We start from the raw sequence: 23,418 nt of genomic DNA, 5'->3' as shown, positions 1-23,418 counted from the left end.
AAACAGTGCCTTTTATATGTACGCAAACGCGCGTTGCAACTTCTTGTCTGGTGCGCATCTTTTATTTTGACAGTGAATGCGCACCTGCGGACCACTTACTGTATGGTCACCCCTGGTTATAAAGTTCTAAAAAGGTGGAATCCTGATAGATGAGCTATGAGGATGATTGCATTACTGTTGTCTCATCTGGGGTGGCACCACTGAACTCTTGGGAGCTCCTGCGGCTCATCACAGACAGCTTGGCGGTGTCTGCCACCTCTCCATTGGGTAAGATACCATCAGCAAACCACACGCGCTTTTGCTCACGAGGACAACCTAATAACACAGAAAAAGGAAGTGTCTTCAGGGGTACAGTTAAGGAAAACAAGTGAAAGGTAAAGCAGACTGTGTAAGAATAACCTTACCGTCATTGCTTGGGTGTTTAAGAACAGACACAGGCACCATGACAGTAGGTGGTGGGGAGTTTAGAGTACCAGCAGCACGGGCCTGCTGTAAAGGGGGGATTGTGCTGCAGTATTCAGATGGGACATTTGGGTTTGGGCTAGGACCTGTAGGACTCATCATCCGTTCCAGAGCCTGGGCTACAACAGAAGGATGCTGTTAGAAGCATGTTCATTTTTTTTTTTTTTTTTTTTTTATTAAAGGTGTTAACTCGAGTCTAAAAAGCTAGTTACCCGACTCATTTAGATGTAGAGACTAGTTTCTTGAATATGAATGTCTGAATGTCTGTGAAATGGTGGCAATCTAATCTGAGGTTTTATTTAGATTTTCAAGTCCTCTTTAGAGTAAACTAAACTTCAGTGGTCAAATGATTTTTCGTTATTAAAGTTTATTGTATTTCTGGAGAAGTAATTAAAGGCTGTGCCTTTTGAAGAAACATGCTGGTTTTAGTAGTAAGGCACAACTTTTATTTTGAATGCAATCCATACATTTTTCCCAAGTGGCCCAGTTTACAGGTCTGTGTGACTGAGGCCTATAAGGCCCACTCAGCCTAAATTTGTCCCCTGCTACGAAGAACCAGGATATTTCTTTTTGCTTTAAAAAAAAAAAAATCTACAATTAATCTACAATTAATTAATGGTTGTTACAAAAATTAAAACAAGATTTAAAAAAAGCATACAGAAGATAAAAGGGGGGGCATGTCTACTGCAATGGCTACAAGATTGTGAATAATTTTCCTGTAATTAATAAGTTGTGTTTAGAAAGTGCAAATGGTGGAGAACAAAGGAAAGCACTGCAACATATTATTATAGCTATATTTCATTGGTTTAATTAAAAAGGACTTCCACTTTCTGCGGTTCTGTTACAGATTTGGAAAATAAGTGAGGACACTGGAGAAGGAAAAAGCATCTCTATCAGTAAGTTTCTTCAGAGAAGCCTGTTGGAAAAAAGCTGGACAGTATATTAGCAGTATCTGACCAATAATGGACTAACACAGATATATATCTAAATGCGTCTAAATGCAGTTTAAATATTGAATTTGTCAAGTATATAATATTCACACAGACTTCCACTGCAGGAATTTTAATTAAGAAAATCCTGACAAATAACAAAACGCCTCTCAAATTAGTTCTCTTACAGATGGACATCGACTCCATTGTCCTGGCCTGCAGCTGGTAGCCCTCCATCTGTATTGCTGCCTCGGTGATTGTGTTGTTATGGAACGTGAACCACTTTCCACCTGCTCCACATTCCCTTAAGTGTGGCTCTCTAGCTATCATTACCAGCTGCAGTCCAAGATGGTGGAGTTGGAGTCCCTCTTAATGCAGCAGGTGAATGATACAGAAGAGTGCCGCTACATGTTTCCTCTAGCTCACTGACTAAAAGAATAAAATTGGTGGCAGCCAGTGGTACCCTTAAGCCGATACACCGATGGTATCAGTTCCAAAATCCTACGTTCTCAAACTATCACATTCACAAGATGTTCACAAAATGTAACCGCTATCCTTGATCATGAGGTCAAGTTTTAGGACGTACACTTATATATACACACACGTATAAATTTGAAACTCCTTCTTGCCTTGTTCTCAAGTTTCTGTATTCATAAAGTTCAGTGTTGGGGTGTAGGACTGTAGCGTACATCAGCATAACAGCTTTTCTAAAGCTGTGCCAGTTGGATATTGGTTTAGTCCCCAACATTGCTATAAGATGAGTTATTACTTTCAGGAAAACTGGCTATAGTGGAGAGGCTTTCAGAGCAGCTTTTCTCAGCGCTGCTGATCAAGCAATTATGTCGTATTATATTGATTATGTATCACATAGCTTTACTTATCCAGTATGTAATGACAGCAACAACAATGTCGCTTTCAAAAACACAGGAATGCAACCACAGCAGATTGAAACATTACAAAGATATTATTGTTATTTAGATCCTTGTTTCTATAATTTCTTTTAAGTAATTCAATTAGTATCAATAATTCAATTAGTATCAATGCAAGAACAGTTATTCGCCTTGCTGTGCAACGAAAGGATGACATGGCAGAAAAAAAGTCAACCAAGGCTTAAGGCTATTTACTGACCCCATTTTCAGTGCAACGGTAACATAACCAAATATATTACTTAAAATGGAGACAAAACACTGATTTGCAATATATGCACACATTCTAAACTCAAACAATCCAGCACAGCAGCAGTACAAAGTTTCCAACATTTTATTCATTACAAGTAAGAAGCATCTTACCTCATCATCTCCTCCTCAACTAAAACACAATTAATCCACGTTATGACAAATCTCTCTCGCCAACTGACATCAGACCAGTCCTCACAGCTTTTCTGAAGTGGCTCCTCTCGTAAATAATAACAGGCTATTAGCTGTAGGCTGAGGTGTATGCAGTAAGCCTCGTATACTGATGTCAGTGAGGGAGAGGAAAGCAAGAGAGGGGAGGAGAGGAGGAGCTGTGTGAGGGAGAGAAGAGAAGGATTGCAACACACTGCCCGAGCATCCAAAAGCCACTAAAGTGGACCATCTCCTCCTTAATTTAGACAGCATGTGAGCATCACATGTCCACTGCACTCGGTGGTCCTGTACTACATAGACTCACAAGCTCAAGGACAAGTAATAGTGTCCTGTTATCACTTTCCTCTGCAATCAACTCCCATCTCTCTCCATATCACTGCTGCAGTCCAGCTAAAAAAAAAGGTGCCTATTTCCACGTCTTTTATTGTTACCAAGATGGTGACCTCAGGGAGAGTTAAAGAAAATGTTTTTCCCAGTCTCCAAAACAGCATCACTTAATCCTGTAATCAGCATTAAACTTTTACTGGAAAAAGTAAACGAAACTACCTGATCACCAAGCTCCGGCATGAGGAAAAGCTAACTTTGTAACTGTTCCAATCCACCGTTGTTTGTTTTACACAGCGAAAAATGAACTGTTAACTTAGTCTGATGTTTAAATTAGGTAGCCTGTTGAAGGCTGACTGTGGCAGCTATACCACTCTCTATTGCACTGATACTTGGAGCAAGCAGGAGTAAATCTAAAGAGGGGCATAAGGTGTACTAGACCATATTTATTTCAAGGCTTTCATCATATTATTCAGCTCATTGCAAGCACCTGCCTATACAGCATGATAACACTAAGCTAGCCAAGAACCCAGAATGATGTTGAATGCACACGCCAGCCTAGCAGCCAGACCCTAAACTTCAGGTAGCAAATGGATGAGCAGTCAGGCTGCAGCCTTTGTTTCTACCTGTTCATGTTTATACAGTAGAATCACTGTAACGAAGAAACTTCAGAAATATGTTAATGTGTAAATTGATTTACATCGCCCAAAATTTAGGATTCTTATCTTTGCTTTGTGCTGTCAGCTTTGTGTTCCTACCTAAATACTAAAGGAAAGCTTGTATGTGTTTTCATTAGGATAGAAATGGGGCTGGGTATTGATTTTGATTTCTATAATCGATTCAATTCCAATTCACAAGGTCCCTTGCAAGGTCGATTCGATTCAATTTTGACTCAGTCAGAAATATAATTCTGATCATTTATCAGTATATATCCATATTTTTATATCTATGTATAAAAACAAAGCTGACACTTGTGAGACTTCATCAGAGGTGTAAGGATCACGACAGATGCCTTTGTGTAACTGAGGACAAAACAAAGCATGAAGGAGATTTTCCTGGCCTATATTTTTATAGCAGATAACCACCTTAAAAATATACTGCAGTAGATCGATAATCATGAATCAACATAAGAACATTACATGATGCTGCTTAAGTAAAGCAGAGCAAAGTTACAGAGGTTTTATTAAAGACACAGCTAAGCAATAATTTGTAAAAGTTTAAATTCCTCCAGTACTGAACAGCAGAAATTAGGCTTTCTTGTCAGAGGAAAACTTTGTTTTTCTTCAATGCAGCCACCACATCTTCCTTTAAACGTTTACAGACAAACTCACTCATTCATTAGCATAGTTGAACACACAGACATACATGCACAAAAACACACACACCAAATCTACAAAACCATCAGAACTCATTTTCCCTTCTACTAATGTAAGAAACACAACCCATTGTTACAATGCAAACAATGTTAGATTTAAGTACGTCCAAACTTGATTTCAACTTTAACTCTAAAAGCTTTGACTCCAAAACAGGCATTTAAAGAAATGTGAGGAAAATATAAAGGCCAGCTCAAATGCTCTAACTTTCTCATGAGCTGAAACTGGTCCTCACAAAAGGACAAATAATATTTTTATTGTCTTTATTTATTGTATTTTATTTACTTTATTTTCATAATACAGTTTAATTTCATTACTCACTCATGTTTGGATGAGCAGTTAAATCATTTACTGCCCTCTGCCACCCCTGGAGGCTATTGCCAACTCTTTCTGTCTCAATTTCTCACCAGGGCCATCACAGGTGACCCCTTACACGCCGCCCACCACCTGTTTGACTCGCTATATTATCATGTATTTTATAATGGTACAACACATGGGGATCTTAATAAAGGCATACAAATAAACCAAACAAGAACCTTACCTCTGTGAATGGTGTCAAAGCAGAGGACACATACACGAGCCTCTTTCTCCAGGTACTTCAGTTTACACTTCCTGTTGCAGCACACAGCACAGTAAACCTGCCACAGAGGAGAGAGGATGACATTGACGGCATAGATACGCTACACAGCAATCTGCATGGACAGTAAATTCACGTCTGGAAGAAGACAACAATTAACAGGATGTTGAAACGTGTTTGTCTATCTGGTCCTTCAAACAGCATAAGATTGTGCTATAAACAATAGTAGAACCTAATCATGTCTGATTTAATAAGAGGCCTTCGAGGGACTTGACTCAGCACAGACCTATAGAAAAGCTGAAAAGAGAACTGCTGACTCATGCTCTCTGCTTACATCAATTCACTGTGCTATATTTGGTCCTCACTTCATCAGAAATTTTACCCTTACATGCTAAAAACTTCCAGAAATACCTTGAATTACACAAGAAGAAAAAACAGGCAATGCAAAACAGGCATTTATAAGAAGCTCATTAGGTAATCACTTCTATGGTGATTTATTTATCAGAATCACTTTTGGGATCTAGATTTTTATGATGGATGCTTTTCACAGTTTTCAGATTTTTTTTGTATAAAGTAATCAGGAAAAATCTGATTATTCAACAGTGAACTCTGCATTTCTGAGTCAATTAACTGTTTAATTGTAAAGCTGGGCATACTCTGTGTGATCTTTGGCCCATTTTGAGCATATTTTTCAGTTGTGCGACCGTTTTGGGGATCGGCCCAAGTTTCACCTTAATTGTGTGTCGTGCATCGTGGAGTATACATGGGGTAACGAGAAGCGATTAACACCTCACGAATAGCTCCCGATCATCAATCGTATGCTCGCAAGGAAATCAAACCTATTTGAAATCCTGTTGGCCCTTGTGAGGTTGTCAACGCAGCCTCTCACACTGCGCATGCGCAAACAGAAGTGCAGCGTGTGATCTGGACACAAGCGATAGAGGCATAACTTGTAGAACTTTATCATGACTGCACCAACTATGAAAAGAGTTGTATGGACATTGCTGCTCAACTGCAGCTGCCTGGTCAATGTTTTTCATAAGCAATTTAGCAAAGTTGATGGTGGTGGTGTGTGTGTCTGTGTGAGTAAAGACAGAGAGGGAGAGCAAGAGACAGATTTAGTGTTATAAGCTTCATGTTATGGACGCACAGTGTGAGCACTCAGGTCACATCAGTGCATCGGGCCATATAGTGTGAGACCCTGCATCATGACCGACGAACCTCTAACCCCTGCGATTTAATTGTACAGTTTGAGCAGGAGCTGAATAACGTGACTGAAAAAAAAACGCACAGTGTATGCCCAGCTTAACGGCATTAAACTGTTTAAGTTTCTCTTACAAATGACATTTTTAATCTCAATGAGATATTTACCTGGATAAATAAAGGAATAATAATTATGTGAAACAACAGCTGTATTGCTTTATTATGTAGCACTCTTTGTCTACCTGAACACTTGCATTTAACAAAGCTACCGAAGTCAGGTAAATGCTGTGCGGCTAGTGGCTGACTAATTACACTTTGCTTTGCTATTACTGCAGAAGTTGACTTCTTTCAGCTGCTATTTGCAAGGGGTTGCCACAGTGAATAGATCTGCATGTCTGAACTTGTATAAATTTTAGGCCAAATGCCCTTCCTGACGCAACCCATCCAGGAATTTGCATCACCTCCCAGTTTTGAAAGTGATACCTTCGCATGCTAGGCACTGGTGTTCCCTTTCAATTGATTCACTCGGTACAACACCTAAGTATGGGATATCACGCCCTTGCGTGTCTTGGCTGAAGAAACCTTTATTCACGCCTTTAAGGCGGATGACATGTGATGACACGCGCACGGACCCGCCTGCACATATAGCCGCTGTCATCACAGTCATGCTTCAGTTCTTATGCTCTTCACCTCGCTGAGAACACCTCTGCTGAGTTGGGCTAGCTAGCTGCTACTAGTTAGCTCCACTGTCTGCGGACTTGAACTTAGCTTAACTGCCCCTGTTGGTGTCAACCTCCACCACGCAGTTGGTCCGTAGGCTGCCCGCGGAGTGCAGCGTTTGGGTTTGCGTTTTGGAATGGACTTCAAACTGATGCGAGCAAAGCAGAAATCTTCTGTTCGCCCCCGTCTTCAGGGATGCGGTTTCTCTTTGCACAACAGCGACCAGCACAATGCCTGCCCTGTCTGCCTGGGGATCATCCACGCTAGGAGAGCACTGACGGAGCCTGAAGCCTGTGCGTTTTGTCGCTAGCTCCGGCGCTCGATCCTGGAAACACGCGGTGGCGTTTGTGGAAATAGTGCTGGGACGCTCTGCTGTTGCACGGCATGAACCTCTCCTTTCCGAGTCTGGAGCCCTGGCTTCGTCCGAGTCCGAAGACGAGAATTATCCGGTCGATGTCCGGGCAATTAGCTGGGCTGACCACATGGAACATGTTGACAGGTTAGCCGATGACGAGCCAAAACCATGCAGGAGCGCTGGCGGGCTTCAGCTTGGCATGAGCCCGCCAGCGGGCTCATGCCAAACTTTTAAAAGTTTTTAAAAACTTTTGTACGGTTTTATCGGTTGGACGTTATAGCCCCTTCGGTGGCTCATACTGTCCTTTCTGCTGGATCTATCGCTCACTAAGGTGGTGGTGGTCCGATTCCGGTTCGGTGGCTGCTCTGCGGGGCGTATATATATGTCCCATACTTACAGTTGTGGTCAAAAGTTTACATACACTTGTAAAGAATATAATATAATGGCTCTACCGAGCGTCCCGTTATTTCTAAAACTGATTTTTCTCTGAGGGTGATTGGAACAAATACTTCTTTGTCACAAAAAACATTCATGAAGTTTGGTTCTTTAATGACTTTATTATGGGTTAACAGAAAAAAGTGATCACATCTGCTGGGTCAGAAATATACATACAGCAGTGCTAATATTTGGTTACATGTCCCTTAGCCATTTTCACTTCAATTAGGCGCTTTTGGTAGCCATCCACAAGCTTCTGGCAAGCTTCTGGTTGAATCTTTGACCACTCCTCTTGACAGAATTGATGCAGTTCAGTTAAATTTGATGGCTTTCTGACATGGACTTGTTTCTTCAGCATTGTCCACATGTTTTCAATGGGGTTTAAGTCAGGACTTTGGGAAGACCATTCTAAAACCTTTATTCTAGCCTGACTTAGCCATTCCTTTACCACTTTTGATGTGTGTTTGGGGTCATTGTCCTGTTGGAACACCCAACTGCGCCCAAGACCCAACCTGTGTGCTGATGATTTTAGGTTATGTTGAAGAATGTGAAGATAATCCTCCTTCTTCATTATCCCATTTACTCTCTGTAAAGCACCAGTTCCATTGGCAGCAAAACAGCCCCACAGCATAATACTCCCACCACCATGCTTGATTGTAGGCATGGTGTTCTTGGGGTTAAAGGCCTCACCTTTTCTCCTCCAAACATATTGCTGGGCATTGTGGCCAAAAAGCTCGATTTTTGTTTCATCTGACCACAGAACTTTCCTCCAGAAAGTCTTATCTTTGTCCATGTGATCAGCAGCAAACTTCAGTCGAGCCTTAAGGTGCCGCTTTTGGAGCAAGGGCTTCCTTCTTGCACGGCAGCCTCTCAGTCCATGGAGATGCAAAGCACGTTTGACTGTGGACAATGACACCTGTGTTCCAGCAGCTTCAAATTCTTGGCAGATCTGCTTTTTGGTGATTCTTGGTTGACTCTTCACCCTCCTGACCAATTTTCTCTCAGCAGCAGGTGATAGCTTGCGTTTTCTTCCTGATCTTGGCAGTGACGAAACAGTGCCATGTACTTTATACTTACAAACAATTGTTTGCACTGTTGCTCTTGGGACATGCAGCTGCTTTGAAATGGCCCCAAGTGACTTTCCTGACTTGTTCAAGTCAATAATTCGCTTTTTCAGATCCATGCTGAGCTCCTTTGACTTTCCTATTGTAGCGTTTGTATCCAATGAGCCCTATTTAACTGGCCTAAGAGAAGTCACCAGCTGTCATCACTCATAATCACTCACAAGCAGTTAAGAGGCCATGCTATGAAGCTCAGTTCACTGACAACTTTCTAAGTCACCAAAATTGCTAATTCATGTTGCCGTATGATTATTTTTGACCCAGAAAATGTGATCACCTTTTTCTGTTAACCCATAATAAAGTCATTAAAGAACCAAACTTCATGAATGTTTTTTGTGACAAAGAAGTATTTGTTCCAATCACTCTATCAGAGAAAAATCAGAGTTTTAGAAATAACGGGATGCTCGGTAGAGCCATTATATTATATTCTTTACAAGTGTATGTAAACTTTTGACGACAACTGTATGTGTTGTACCGAGTGAATCAACTGAAAGGGAATTGAAGTTATAGACATAACTATTCGTTAACACTATGGAGCCACTGTTATTGTGGAAAGTAACAGTTGGTTATACATTAGGGATCAACCAATATGGACTCCTCAAGGCTGACTGTGGTTATTGGTATAATTAAAACAAAACTCTGGTATCATAATACAGGATAAAGTTGACCCTGAAATCAGATTAGGCCAAGGGCCTTAACGGGGAAAAAAGGAATGACTTGTGTTGGCCAAAAAAAACCCACAAAAAAAAAACAAAAAAAAACAAAAAAAAAAAACACACCCCACAAAATTTATGTGGCTCTAAATTAATGAATCTGACTCTTTCTCACTGAAAGCTACTGGATTTTTTTTAACGGCAAGCCAGAGAAAAAAGCCATTTGACAACATGTCATAACAACCATTAATTGCAGCCACACTGTATTTACAGCTGACAATAATGCTGACACAATCTAATATTCAAGTGTAAAATACATTCTATTCAGTGACTAACATACCTTCCCACAGGCACGACAGTGATGCCGCCTTTTGGTAAAAGTGAACTTCTGATTGCACTTCATACAGTTGGGAGCTTCAGAGTCTGGCACCCAAGCAGGCTGTCTGTTCCCTAGCTCCTCCACTCCCTCCCTTTTGCAGCTCACTGCCTTGGCACTGTCTATGGTAAACTCCCCAGGGTAAGGTGGGGGTTCTGACAGTTCATCATACACCACACTGTAATCCTGATCCTCCTGAGTTGCATATGAAGGGTTAGAATCCCTAAAGTTGATGGAATGCTCATCTGTAATACTGGGGTTTATTGGTGAACGTTTTCCATCCTGTGCAGTACTTGGCACTGTTGTAGAAGCACTTAACATCTGAGCCAGCTCCCCCTCTTCCTCTTCTCCTGTTGCTGGAGATCTTGCAGTTTGGCAGTGCAGCTGTTTAGGTCTTGCACCTCCATAGGAGGGTTGTAGATCAGGGCTACTGCTGTGCTGGGACTGGAAAGTGTTGCTGGTCAGAGAGCTTACCCCAGAAGAATAGTCTTGCCAAGGTCTGCAAGAGTCCTCTGATACTGATAGAGCACCAGGGTTAATGCTCCCCTCTGCAGATACACATATTGCTTGATCACTTTCTGGAAAAGGTAGACCTAAGTCCTGTTTTACAAGCCCTTCCTCTGGAGCCCTGTTTGATTCTGGGAGAGATTCAGGATAAGAAACACCCTGTTCTGCTTCAGCATGTGCTTGCAGGAAAGCATCCAACTCCTCATCTGTAACCAGCAGCTCAGCCTGGTCGCTCTCAGGCAGGTACTGGAAACCAAACTCTGGAGGATCTACTAGGCTGGTTTCTGAACAATTGGTGGAGGTAAGATCTGTAGAAGCTTCAAGAAAAATCTGTTGTTGCCCCTCTGGAGACTGTCTGCCCTCTGCAACCTCCTGGACCACAAAAGCAGGTAAAGCGGGTGCCTCCGGGTGGGAAGCGGGTGCCTCCGGGTGGGAAGCGGGTGCCTCCGGGTGGGAAGCGGGTGCCTCCGGGTGGGACTCTTCCTCCTTGGCTTCCAGGCCTGACAGGGATTCTGCCTCTGTGCTCTCAGACACATCTGCATCAATGCATAGCTCAGCTTCCCCTGAATCATCTTCTGTGGTCTTTGGGTTCACAAGAGCGCCGCACATGGACACAGCTATGGGTAAACATGACAGGGCTACCGGCTTGCTGTGTGAGGCTTTGGATTCCTGACCTGGAAGACCCTCTGCTTCACATTCATCCAAGGCTTCATGAGACTCATTCTCTTTACTAACTTTGATTGTTCTAGTTTTCCTAACACCATCAACAGGATCCAGATCACTCTGTTCCACAGAGTTCTCAACTACTTGGTCAGAGATATCCCCCCCATCACTGTCCCCCTCCTCTTTATTAGCTAAGTCAGTATCTATTGAAGATAGTGAATGATCTGCGGGATCACAGCTCCTTTCCACTGCTGCGGGGAGAATGACATCAAGCAGACTGAGTGAGGCAGAGTATCCACCACTCTGCTGATGTAAATCTAGACTCAACAGTACCTCTCCCTTCCCTACAAGGGTTTGCTCTTTTTGAGTGTCTCGACTATGGCATGCACCCTCTTGCTCTTGTCCTACTTCGGGGCTGTTAAAATCCACAAGCAGTGCTTCCTCTTCCTCCATTTGCTTTTCCACAATGTCCAGCTTACTGAAGGCATCGTGGCTACTGGACCTGACCAGAATGGCTGAGCTTGTGTCATTCACAAGGTCGCAGACAGGTTTCAAAGCTCTGTCTGGACAGGGAGGGGTAGAGCTTTTGGCTGACCTGCGATCCACAGACAACAGAAGGTCCACACCAGTGAGAGGCTGACCTTTGACCTCTCTATCAGTGCTGCGGTTATGGTTATGACTGGCAGAACCATCAGGACAGCCGGGTGTCAATCCATAATGAAGAGAATTAAGGTCCGGGAGGCTTGGTGGATTTGGGGACAGCTCTATAGGTGAACACTGAGGGCCAAGTGAGGAGAAGGGGTACACAGAGGGCTTCAGGGAAACAGGCCTGCCTTCGTGTTCCTCTGCAATCCAAAAAAAGGAAAACAGTTAATTCAATTACACTTGAGCTGTACTTTTGATACACTGGCACCGTCAATTCTGTTTTGCTAGATTTTTTTTGGTGCTTTCCCCCCCCCCAATCTGGTAATATGGTTCTGGGGTCAAAGTTGTGCTGCTATCCGAACCATGAGTGCTAAAATACAAATACATGGTTATATTTACTAACTGCAAAAAATGCTAAGTTCTAATAAAGTAATTTGGTTACTTAGGCATCCTGTGACCCTCCAGTAAACAGACTACCGTATTTTCACGACCATAAGGCGCACTTAAAAGTCTTAGATTTTCTTCAAAAAGTACGGCGCGCCCTATAGCGCAGTGCGCCCTGTGTGTTGTAAGGATGACGTAGTAGAGAACACCATGAGAACGCTAAAGGGTGAAGTGTGGGCGTTGATCGTATATACCGGACAATCGCACATACCTGTCTAAAAGGACAGGTATGTGCATTATGTGGAACATCGTTGTTTTAACAACCCTGAAAATGGCAAAGAGACACGCTTATGAAGCACAGTTTAAACTGAAGGCCATCAGCTATGCGGAGGAACATGGAAATCGAGCAGCGGCGAGAGAATTTAAGATTAACGAATCGATGGTTCGCAAATGGAGGAAGCTAGAAAACAAGCTCCGGCAGGTCAAGAAAACGCAGCTGAGTTTCCGCGGACATAAGGCGAGGTGGCCCGAGTTGGAGGAAAGACTCGAGCGGTGGATCATCGAGCAAAGAACGAGCGGGAGAAGCGTTTCGACGGTCACCATTCGGCTAAAAGCAGTTTCACTAGCTGAAGAGATGAACATTGAACATTTCCAAGGAGGTCCGTCTTGGTGCTTTCGTTTTATGAAACGGTGCCATTTTTCCATCCGGACCAGGACTACGGTAGCGCAGCAACTTCCAGCGGATTATAAGGAAAAGCTGGCCATCTTCCGCTCCTACTGCAGCAAACACATCAGCGACAAAAACATCCAGCCCAGCCACATCACAAACATGGACGAGGTCCCGCTCACTTTTGACATCCCGGTGAGTCACACTGTGGAGAAGAAGGGGACCAGCACGGTAGCGATACGCACAACGGGGTATGAAAAGTCTTCTTTTGCTGTTGTGCTTGGCTGCCATGCTAATGGACAGAAACTGCCGCCTATGGTGATTTTTAAGCGAAAGACTTTGCCTAAAGAGAAGTTTCCAGCAGGAATCATCATTAAGGCAAATGAAAAGGGCTGGATGGATGAGGAAATGATGAAAGAGTGGCTGAGGGAGGTGTATGTAAGGAGACCAGGTGGTTTTTTCCACGCATCACCATCGCTCTTAATCTGTGACTCTATGCGTGCCCATCTCACAGCCAATGTGAAAAAACTAGTGAAACAAATGAACTGTGAGCTTGCTGTCATTCCGGGAGGCCTGACAAAGGAACTCCAACCGCTGGACATCGGTGTGAACTGCCCGTTCAAAGTAAGGCTGCGAGCGGCCTGGGAGCGATGGATGACCGATGGAGACCACAGTTTCACCAAGAGTGGAAGGCAGCGCCGGGCGAGTTACGCCACAATTTGCCAATGGATTGTAGATGCTTGGGCTAACATGTCTGCTGGCACTGTTGTTCGAGCTTTCGCAAAAGCCGGCATCATTTCCCAGGAGCCGCACGGCACGGAAAGTGACTGACAGTGAAGAAAGTGAACTTGGCATGTTTGATGGAGATTGAGCGCAGCTGTTCAATTCAGACACAGAGGATGAGGACTTCGATGGGTTTGATTGATGATAAAAATGTGAGTACCAAACTTCGTTTTGCTCCTGCTTTATTTTTAAATACGCACACTTGTATGCTTGTGTGTTGTTGATGATGACGATTACCGGTAATAGAAATGTGAGTAAGGTACCGAACTCAGGTTTGCTCCCGCTTTATTTTTAAATACGCATACGGTACTTGTATGCGCCCTATAATCCAGTGCGCCTTATGTGTGTGTTAAATACAGTAATGGCACACATAACTGAGACTGCGCCTTTTAGTACAGTGCGTCTTATGGTCGTGAAAATACGGTACTGCATGCCAGTAACATGACAAATGAAGACAGCCATTTGTCTTCATAAAGACAAATGTGTAAAACTTATTTAAATGTGCTAAGAGTACAAACACACTGCAGTTGTTGTTAGTTCTAGAAGAAACACCATTTTTGGCTAAACCTTGGATGTTTGACAAAGTATCATTGAATCACAGGTTTGAGTATAAAATCCGGTGTCTCCAGATGGGACACGGCTTTGCCTGAGTGAGAGTCTTCCTTCCTGGCTTCCAGACCTGACAGAGATTCTGCTATATATATTCTGCTATATGCACTGCCTGGCCAAAAAAAGAAGTCACTGGGCACTATTGTATAGAATGAAAATATCAACATGTTGCTGATAAGAGAAAATATTTGTCTGTAGGTACACTGATAAATGTGTACGTATGCATGTACATCTATGCGCGTGTCTGTGAGTAAATATAGATGTGTGTGTGTATAACGTATGCATGTTAACTTGGTGTGACAAAGGTTGCTAGTTTTGTAACACAGACCAAGAAGTTACACAAAATGTGGTGTTTTTTTAACATCATCTCTTTTAAATATCTTGTTTCCCAAGATGTAAAGATTGTCTGATTTACTGTTTTGCCACTTCTGAGCAGTGCTCACAAAAACAAAAGTTAGTTGGTTGCTCTTAGCAGTGAAAATACTGACAACTGTCACTGAATTACTTTAATGCTGAAGAAATGTTTAAAAGCAGAAGATTCTAATGCAAGTCTCTGCACTGTTGTCCCATTAATCTGCTGTATGATAAACAAAAACATCAGTTCCTTGTGTTATCAGTTGTTAAATAAATCAAAAATCAGTATGAAAGACTTGATCTTTGATACACATCTGTATTGAGGATTTGTTGACTTTTTAAATCACTGGCTTCACTTTAACACTGGGGAGAAAAAAAAAATGCTAAAACCGCAGAAATCTAGGGCACATTATGAAACACTCCAACTTATGGTATGTACAGTTACATGTGTTGGCTGCAGATTGAGCAACTTTTTTAAATGTACGTATTTTAGCAAAAGTTCTAATTTCTCACTCCCTTTCCTGGTTCTCGTTACGAGTTAGGGTTTTTTTGCTGTTGTTTTTTTAAATCATAAAAGCTATGGAGTACTGTACAACACATTGGGACAACAGCACTGCCATAGCTTCAAAAGTTCCTTAATCCTCTGGTTTAAAGGATTTTCTTTAGCATCAAAGTAATTCAGTGACAGTTGTCAGTAGAGCTGGGCGATATATCGAGTTTTTAAAAAATATCGATATATTTTTATACAAGATGTGACAATATCCTTTATATCGATATAGTCTATGTTACGTTATAATTATACTTGTGGAACCGCAAATTTGCCTCTCTTTCGTCCACTTTCGTCTTTACGCAACGTTACTCGGCCTCGCCTCTCCTTCACTGAACACAACTCCCCCTCCTCCCCCATCGCTTCACCTGCAGGAAGCGACAAGATGGACACGGCAAATCTCCGTTAACGAGTTACTGCGCATCGCCCCGTGCGTGGGGCTGGACGGCATCAACGTGTTAGCTAGCTAACCAGGCTAACGAGCTAACCACGCTAACGCCATGCAGCCCAGAGGTGCTGCACGGACTAAAATCCTTGCATTTTCTCAAAAGTTGACAGCGCGCCTTATGTATGAATTCTGGTTGTGCTTGATGGCCGCGAACAGATTTCATGTGGAACAATCTCAGCAATCTGTCAAAAAATGTTTTAGTACGACTTTGGTAAGCTACGGAGCAGCACCGCTTGATGGATTGTCGGAGCATTACGGCTGAGCCTCGCGGAGTGATACGTACTGTGCTTCAACGTAGTATTACCCTACTGTGTATAAGGACCATAAATGGCACCTGTTAAGAGACGTGGTTGCGAAGCGGATTACAAACTCCAGGCTGTCAGTCAAGTTGGGAACAGAGCAGCTGTGAAATCTGTCTTTGTTATTGTGCTCGGCGTCTTTTAGTTTACATTTTGACTGCACAATTGTGAGCTTTTTGTTATGCACAAAAACAACATTGTTTTCTTTTATTTATGGAGCATTATTATTTAATTATTTAATAAATGCTCATAATTTATTTTCATCTGGGACACAGCTTTGACTAAGAACTCTCTTTTTGTTCTTACTTTATGGCTTTAAAAAAAATATATCGAGATATATATCTTATATCGCCATCCAGCTAAAAAATATCGAGATATGAATTTTGGGTCATATCGCCCAGCCCTAGTTGTCAGTATTTTTATTGCTACCCAGCAATCAACAACTGTTGATAATTAATTTGGCAAAGTTTATTTTCCATATTGCAAAGAAGTACAGTTTTAAACAATGCTTCTGTTGCTGCTACAGTGTAACTCAGTTTAATGCCGAAACCGGAACTGAGCATCAAAATTACCAATAGGACACGCACTTCCTTTGGGCTCCGCCTCCAAACAGTCAAAAGTCAGTCCAATCCTGCCGAGGACTACCCACGAGAGTGTGAAACTGCAGCAGCCTCAAAGCAGACACTCTTGTGTTCACGATGGCTTCTTTCTGTGCATGGCTGCTAAGTTCTACGCATGCGAGTTATTGAATTTAAACACAGGGAATTTAATTGCACCTGTGAAATGAAATTATTTGCTCAGATTATGTTTTTTCTCGCACGTGACTTATAATAGTATAATATAATAATTCCATACACATTCTTTGTTACTTGTGTTATCAGTTGTTATATCTTTACTGAGAAAAACTATAAAATGAATAAATCCATTAACAATGAATCATGTCTATCCCTTATCAGATGTTACTGTCCATGTGATGTGTGACTGGTCTTACCACTATTGAGTTCAAAGTCATCTAGCAGCTTGTCCAGATCACATACAGCTGCCTTGAAGAAGCTGTCCATGCTGCACTAAAGGAAAGAGGCTTTTTATGCCCTACAGTTTCTGAAAAGAAAAACAAAAACAGGTCTGTTGGGTGAAGAAAGGATTACTTCAAATGTTGGATTGTTTTTCAGGTTCTTTGGTGTTTGGGTGGTGGAGTAAAAATCCACTTAACATGCCAACCACAGCTTAGTAAACATTTACTACACCAGTCAAGGACCTCGGTAAAGACAACAAAAGTGCAAATGCACATGACGCTGAGCTGCAAATGAACATCTTTAGCAGGGATCATCCCATTTAGTGGCAGATTGTCAGTACTCTGCACAAAGTGACATGACGATAGTGTGAAGTGGCTAAAATGAGCTGATAATGCTGTTGTTTGGAGGTGAAGAAGCAGAAATCTCTGACATTATAATCTTTATCAGCTTAAGACACAGCAATAACTGTGTTCCATTAGTGTTAAATAAGCACAGTTTCATATAACACTAAAATTCCATAATTATGTTGCAGTGAAAATTTAGATATTCCTCTTTAGGAGATCCCCTCTGGTAACAAATAAAAAAAAGAAAAGCAAGTATAAATAAGGAAAAAGAATCAAAGTGGCTAACAGAAAAAGAACAATGCTTTACAACCCAGAGATTAACACAAAACAGTCAATGGAAAACCATAACAATTAATCTCCAAAAGTTGATTCTGTTCATCTGGACGTAGAGTTTTGTGTAGGGCTGCTCGATTATGGCAAAAATGATAATCACGATTATTTTCACTGAAATTGAGATCACTATTATTTGACGATATTTATTTATTTAACCCTTTAAGACCTACCATAGAACCAAGTCCGCCAGAGCTTATATTATTTTTTTTTACATGTTGTAGTGCCATTTGTGAGAGCATTTCAAGTTGCTATACATCAACTGTTATAGCCCATATTTTAATAATATGTATGCATTAAGTCCATAGTAACTGCATTAATTGCAAACAAGTGCAATAAACTACAAAAAAATTGAAAATCGTTTTTGTTTTTTTTACATATATTTCTACTTGGAGAAATTTAAGAGGTTTATCCCTCAAAACTTTAAATACAAAAAAGTTGCAAAAAATAGTTTACAACAACAGGAAATTTAGTTTGAGTGTCTTCATAGTTTTATTTTGGAGATACAGCAACAGGAAAAACGAAAAAACAATCCTATGATGCAAATTTGCAAAGAAAACAGCAGGTGCATCAAAATAAACTATTTCCAGCAGTGCAATTTGAGTTCTAAGCATCCCAGAAACTATTCAGAAAAGTCAAACATGACCAGTATAGGCTTTTAAGGCCTACAAGTAAAGAAACTACATTTTCAGCGAAAATGACATCACTTCCGGTTTCGGCCAGGAAATGGTGGACATGCGATAGTTCGCGCTGACGTCTGTTTCACTGTGGGAAGTGTTACGAACAGCTGATCGGATCGGCAAAGCGTGTTTCTGGAATATTATGTTTTTGTTCCTGCAAGCGCTTTTTATGCAATTTTTGCAAAGCTTTATGTGGAAGGAAACCGTGACCGAGGACAAGCTGATGGCATAAGATGTAAGTACAACTCCTCTGGTTTCATATGCAAAACAAATTATTGCGCTAGCTTACACGGTTCAGGTTCTACAGGGATTTAAAAATAGTTACGCAAAACGGAGCATGCTGCTCTGACCGGCTTTAAAGGGTTAACAATGACTTTAAAAAAAATAATATAAAATAGTGTGCAACACCACTGAAGTTTTTTTTACCTCTCTTTTCAACCAACGGCAGTCACTCTCCTCTCCAAATAACTTCTGCTTAGCTTTCCGAGCTTCCCTCGGGTCCTCTTAATCAGCGGTCTCCAACCTTCTTTGCGTCATGGACCGGTTTATGCCCGACAATATTTTCACGGACCAGCCTTTAAGGTGTCGCGGATAAATGAGGGAGGGGCTAATAATCGGCTCAGTCATTTTTAATGATCGTTGAAAGCCCAGATCGTAATCGTGATTAAAATTCGATTAATTGAGCAGCCCTAGTGATATTTCATTTTCTTATCATTGCTCAACATTATACCGCTATTACCGTGAACGGTATGATATGGCCCAGCCCTAATGCAAACTACTGAGGAGATGGGGCATTAGAGCAGGGCGATATGGCCAAAAATATTTATCACGATATATATTTGAAAATTTGCGATAACGATATAACTGACGATATAATTGATGCGAGACAAAATACAACTCCACAACATTACTAGCGCAAAAAGAAAACCTTCCATTTATTTTCACTTAAATAAGAAGCTGGTTTTTATGTACATTAAAGCTTTATAAAAATGTAACAGTGCAAATACAAATTCCTTGCTGAAAGTTTAACCAAAAGGCATTTCCAGTAGAAATGGGCTGACATATCCTGAGCATAACCATATATAATATCCACTGAAGTTAAAAAGTGGTGCTTTGCAAAATTAAACTGCAGTGTGCAATACGTATTTTTCGGACCATAAGGTGCACGGGATTATAACGCACATCAAGCGAAACAAAGCAGTCAGATAAATCAAACTTTATTAAACTCATTCTTCTTGCTTCCTCCACTTCTGTACCATTGATTCATTAATGTTGAATTCTCTGGCAGCTGCTCTATTCCCATGTTGTTGCAGTATATTAATGACTAACCTCGTATTGTGGATGGATTATCTCAGTTGTTCTCCTGACTGAAGTTTGGTCTGTTTACAGCACCCTGCCATGCGATTGCATTTGTCTCTAACCATGAGGAACCTTAACGTTAACTTTTATAAGTGGAAAAGTGTTAGTGTTCATCCTCCAGCTTCCCTGTTTATGTTATGCTAACATAGCTGTGTCGCTAGCGATTACGTAGCACATCATTATATACCACCTAGCCCAACTTCAGTAACCCTACAAACGTCACTGCTGTTTAGTTTCCTGTCTTCATTTATGTTGGAAGTGATAGCAGAGCTGTACGTTTGATTTTTTTCAGAAATCTCTCAGTCAGAACATGCAATATCATGCTTAGGTAACTAGCGAGCTAACTTCCGCTAGCTTCCCGCTAACTTCTAACTCTGTTAAATGTAATAAATTTTGTTTTAATGGATGCCTGGAAGTTAAACTTCATAGTTACACCTGGTAAAGCAGCAATGCTGATCGTTTTATTAAAGATGAAAGAATTTAGACAGTTTTTAACGCTCAGTGATGCTGCAGTGTTCGTTTGAACTGAAGAATAAGGAGTTTAGGACCCAGATTACTCCCAGATTTAAGAGCATCTTAGTCCGACAAATACGACAATAACGATGGCCGCTTGCATGTTCTGCAAAAAAATGTGCTTTGTCGTGTATCTGACGGACAAACACCAAACCAGTTCCACATCACTGAAGTTGCACCATTTTTACAAACCAATTCTGGTTCATCTGTTTCACTCAACAATCGGCCATGTGCGTATGAAAACAAAGGCACTGCGCATGCGCGTTTTACTCATATTCTATCGCGATATTTCATTTTCCTATTGTTGCCTAACATTATACCGGTATTACCGTGAACGGTATAATATGGCCCAGCCCTATGGGGCATTACTGTGTAGAGCTGAGTGTCAGCTGGAGGAAGTAAAGACAGCACTGGTGACAAAGACATTAATCTTAATATCAATTAGTACATCATTGAATCTTGTACCAAATTATCTTGTATTATGAACAAAATAAGGTTGGGAGATATGTAAAAATTTTCCAACCGACGTTAGGCAATATATTCACGCAGGCACAGACTTTTTGATGGGCAGAGCAATCATCCATGAACTTATTTGCCCATTTAGAAAGGTTTTTTTGGAGGGAATATTTTACTTTCTTTTCTTGTTTGTTTCAGTATTAATATAGCTACTTTTTAGATTATGAATTAATTAATGTATTTATTTATTTTCTTGAGATGCGCCAAATTGGCAAAAGACTTACCATTTTATCGGAGATTTTTAACTTTTTGTTTAATTTTGTATTTTTTGTTTGGTGAAGTGTGTAAGACAGATAAACACTGGAACAGCCTGTAACCATTGGTGGAAAAAAGAAGCCAATTTCTCTTTGTTTCCCTCCCCAGCATTGTGGAGTTTTTAATTTAAATAAAATGTGGGGGTTCCTTTTCTGAACATAGGCTACTGCCTTTCTTTCTTTCTGTTATAAGTTGGAGTAAATGAATCGCTGCATTTGTGCGCACTCTGAGGAGGGTGCATTTGCTGGAAGCTGGAAGAGGGTGCTGTTAAAACAGTGTTATTATTTTTTCTGTTGACTCTTAGCTTCAACCAACATTATTAGCAAACTTATTCATGGTCAAATAAATAAATCGCTCTTGTAAAAACAATCAGCAAAAAGCCTATCATCGATAGCTGATATATTCATCCAATCGCCAAGCCTTAGTACACAAGTCATTGTTTTCAGAGCAAGCCTCCATCTTACTTAGAATTTAGTCCAACATGAATTCAAAAAGCTGAGAGTGTATACAAACCCGTATCAACTATGAATTGTCACCCTCACACAAACCAGTTTCACAGCCATCACATGATATGAACCATGTGAGTTCTGATGTCACTCAACTATTACTCATTGTAATTTGTGGGTTTTTACACTACTTAATGACAACTATGTCTCGTTTGTGTAGCGCAATAGTCTATAGCTGAAGAGTAGTAGTAGAAGTAGTAGTAGTTCAGCTGTAGTTTTACCAGACGGAAGCGATAAATGAAAGGCGAACTAGGTGATATACAATCCTCGGGTAACTTAACAGGAACACCACAAGAAGGATACGTGTATGAATGATTCACAGTAGTGCTAAGGTACAGACTGGTACTAGAATGCAGTTCCCACAACTTCAATGTCTCAACTTAACTCATAAAGCTTATCACTACATAGTTCTCAAAGTAAAGGTCCATGAACAAAGAAAAGGAAATAAATAGGGATGCAGCTATTGATTGTTTCACTAATTGACTATGCCATTGATTAACCAAGTAATTGGACAAGAAATAATAACAAATACTTAAAAGAGAAAAAATACTGGTCTTTCAAAATGAACTACTCATTGGTTTCCCTTTAAGAAATAGCAATGCTTTTAATAGTTTAACTTCATACAACATCTGCCAAAGAGTTAAACGTGTTCACTGTATTTATATACCCTATATTATATGTTTGAAAATAGGTCTGTAAGTACTGTATCTTCTGTGAGGTAGATTAGGTGTGTGTTCTTGTGTATGTGCCTCTGTACGTTTAACTATGCTAGTAAATCAGTGAGTGTTTCTGTAAGCTTTTTAAATGAGTATGTGGTGGCTGCAATGAAGAAAATCAAACATATCAACATTCTCAGAACTATGCTTAGCCCTGTGCTTTTATGCAACCTTTCCTGTCGCAGAAAACAGACATGATGATAGTACAAAAATAATTAATGTTTATAATAATTCAGTGTCCAAACCAACCAGCCCTAGGGATGGCTTGCTTTAAACATTGTCAGACTAAGCTAATGTCTCCATATCTTATTTTATCTTCTGTAGTTTTGCTGAAGATGTTTCACTAAACAGTGGTGGATAGGAGCAGATACTAATTTCACTTTTCTTCACGTTGGAGCTTTCTGAACACGTGGTTTAATTAAGGAATTCCACCAGCTTTTTCTCAGTAAATGTTTTTCTAGTAATTACAGTAACAAGCTGACGTTTGGAACGCTAGAAAAAAAGAAAAAAATTATTTCACTTCACTAAGCTTCCCACAAAGTGGGAAGAACTTCTTTTTCCGGTCTTACTTAGAGAGCCTCTTTTTGCTGCTGTCATTCAGTAACTATCTTTTCTTTCCCACAAGGTTTAATATTTAAGGGAAGGATTAAGTCTCAACAACCCTCTGAACTGAGGTTTGATAAGTATTCTGTCATTTAAAATTCATGTCGTTCTGCTGCTAATTGCTTATGAGACTGGCAAAATGCAATGACAAATAATATGAAACGAGAAGTACAAACACATTCACTATGGCTGTTTAGAGCTGAAGTTACAAATATCGGTTGTGGCGTAAACAACACATACTACATACATTTTTCTTGCTCTCATTTAAAACAGTTTCACAAACCAAAAAGGCAGTATAAGAGCGAGTAAGGTAAACAAAACTAGCAAACCCATCATATATGAAACGTTAGCAGGTAACATTAGCACTTACATTTCACATTAACAACCCCACTTAGCAGTTAGCTAGAGTCCTATTTTTACAGCTAACTCTGGCTAACTGTTTAAAGGTGAACCACCTTTGGATTGCCTGTTGTACGTCTACTGAAATTAGCACGATTACGCCAGGTGTTGCTAAAAATTAGCCTGTTAGTTGTTACTGAACAGGCTAGCTGGCTAATGTGGCTACCAAACTATGGAGAGGGGGGGGTTAACGAATTTCTTACCAGTATGTTTTACTCCATGTGTCGAACCTCAACAATTATTATCTCTTCAGATGTAACGCATAAGAAAACGTTGCTGGTATCTTAGGGTAATTCCACGGTAAAAGTCGTTCGGCCAACTAGCTGCTGGATTAGTTTTACTGGAGAGGTGTAAATTCTCCACTTAAGCGGCCATCTTGAACATGCAGACTGTCGGGAGGT

At 40.8% G+C, this 23,418-nt stretch overlaps 1 protein-coding gene across 1 annotated transcript in view; it reads right to left on the bottom strand.

Annotated features, from left to right (window-relative positions):
• The window catches only part of zfyve16 (zinc finger, FYVE domain containing 16), a 45,912-nt gene extending 22,494 nt beyond the window's left edge, over positions 1 to 23,418 (bottom strand). The window contains exons 1-6 of the mRNA XM_004566973.3: positions 23,221 to 23,418; positions 16,772 to 16,881; positions 9,839 to 11,889; positions 4,976 to 5,072; positions 405 to 581; positions 176 to 315 (exon numbers count right to left, since the gene is read on the bottom strand). Coding sequence (XP_004567030.2) covers positions 176 to 315; positions 405 to 581; positions 4,976 to 5,072; positions 9,839 to 11,889; positions 16,772 to 16,841 — 2,535 coding nt within the window. The 5' untranslated portion in view covers positions 16,842 to 16,881; positions 23,221 to 23,418. The remainder of the gene's footprint in view (positions 1 to 175; positions 316 to 404; positions 582 to 4,975; positions 5,073 to 9,838; positions 11,890 to 16,771; positions 16,882 to 23,220) is intronic.

Source organism: Maylandia zebra, linkage group LG7 (assembly GCF_041146795.1).
Source record: "Maylandia zebra isolate NMK-2024a linkage group LG7, Mzebra_GT3a, whole genome shotgun sequence".
Taxonomy (NCBI): Eukaryota; Metazoa; Chordata; class Actinopteri; order Cichliformes; family Cichlidae; genus Maylandia; species Maylandia zebra.
This window is presented reverse-complemented; position numbering and strand designations above follow the sequence as displayed.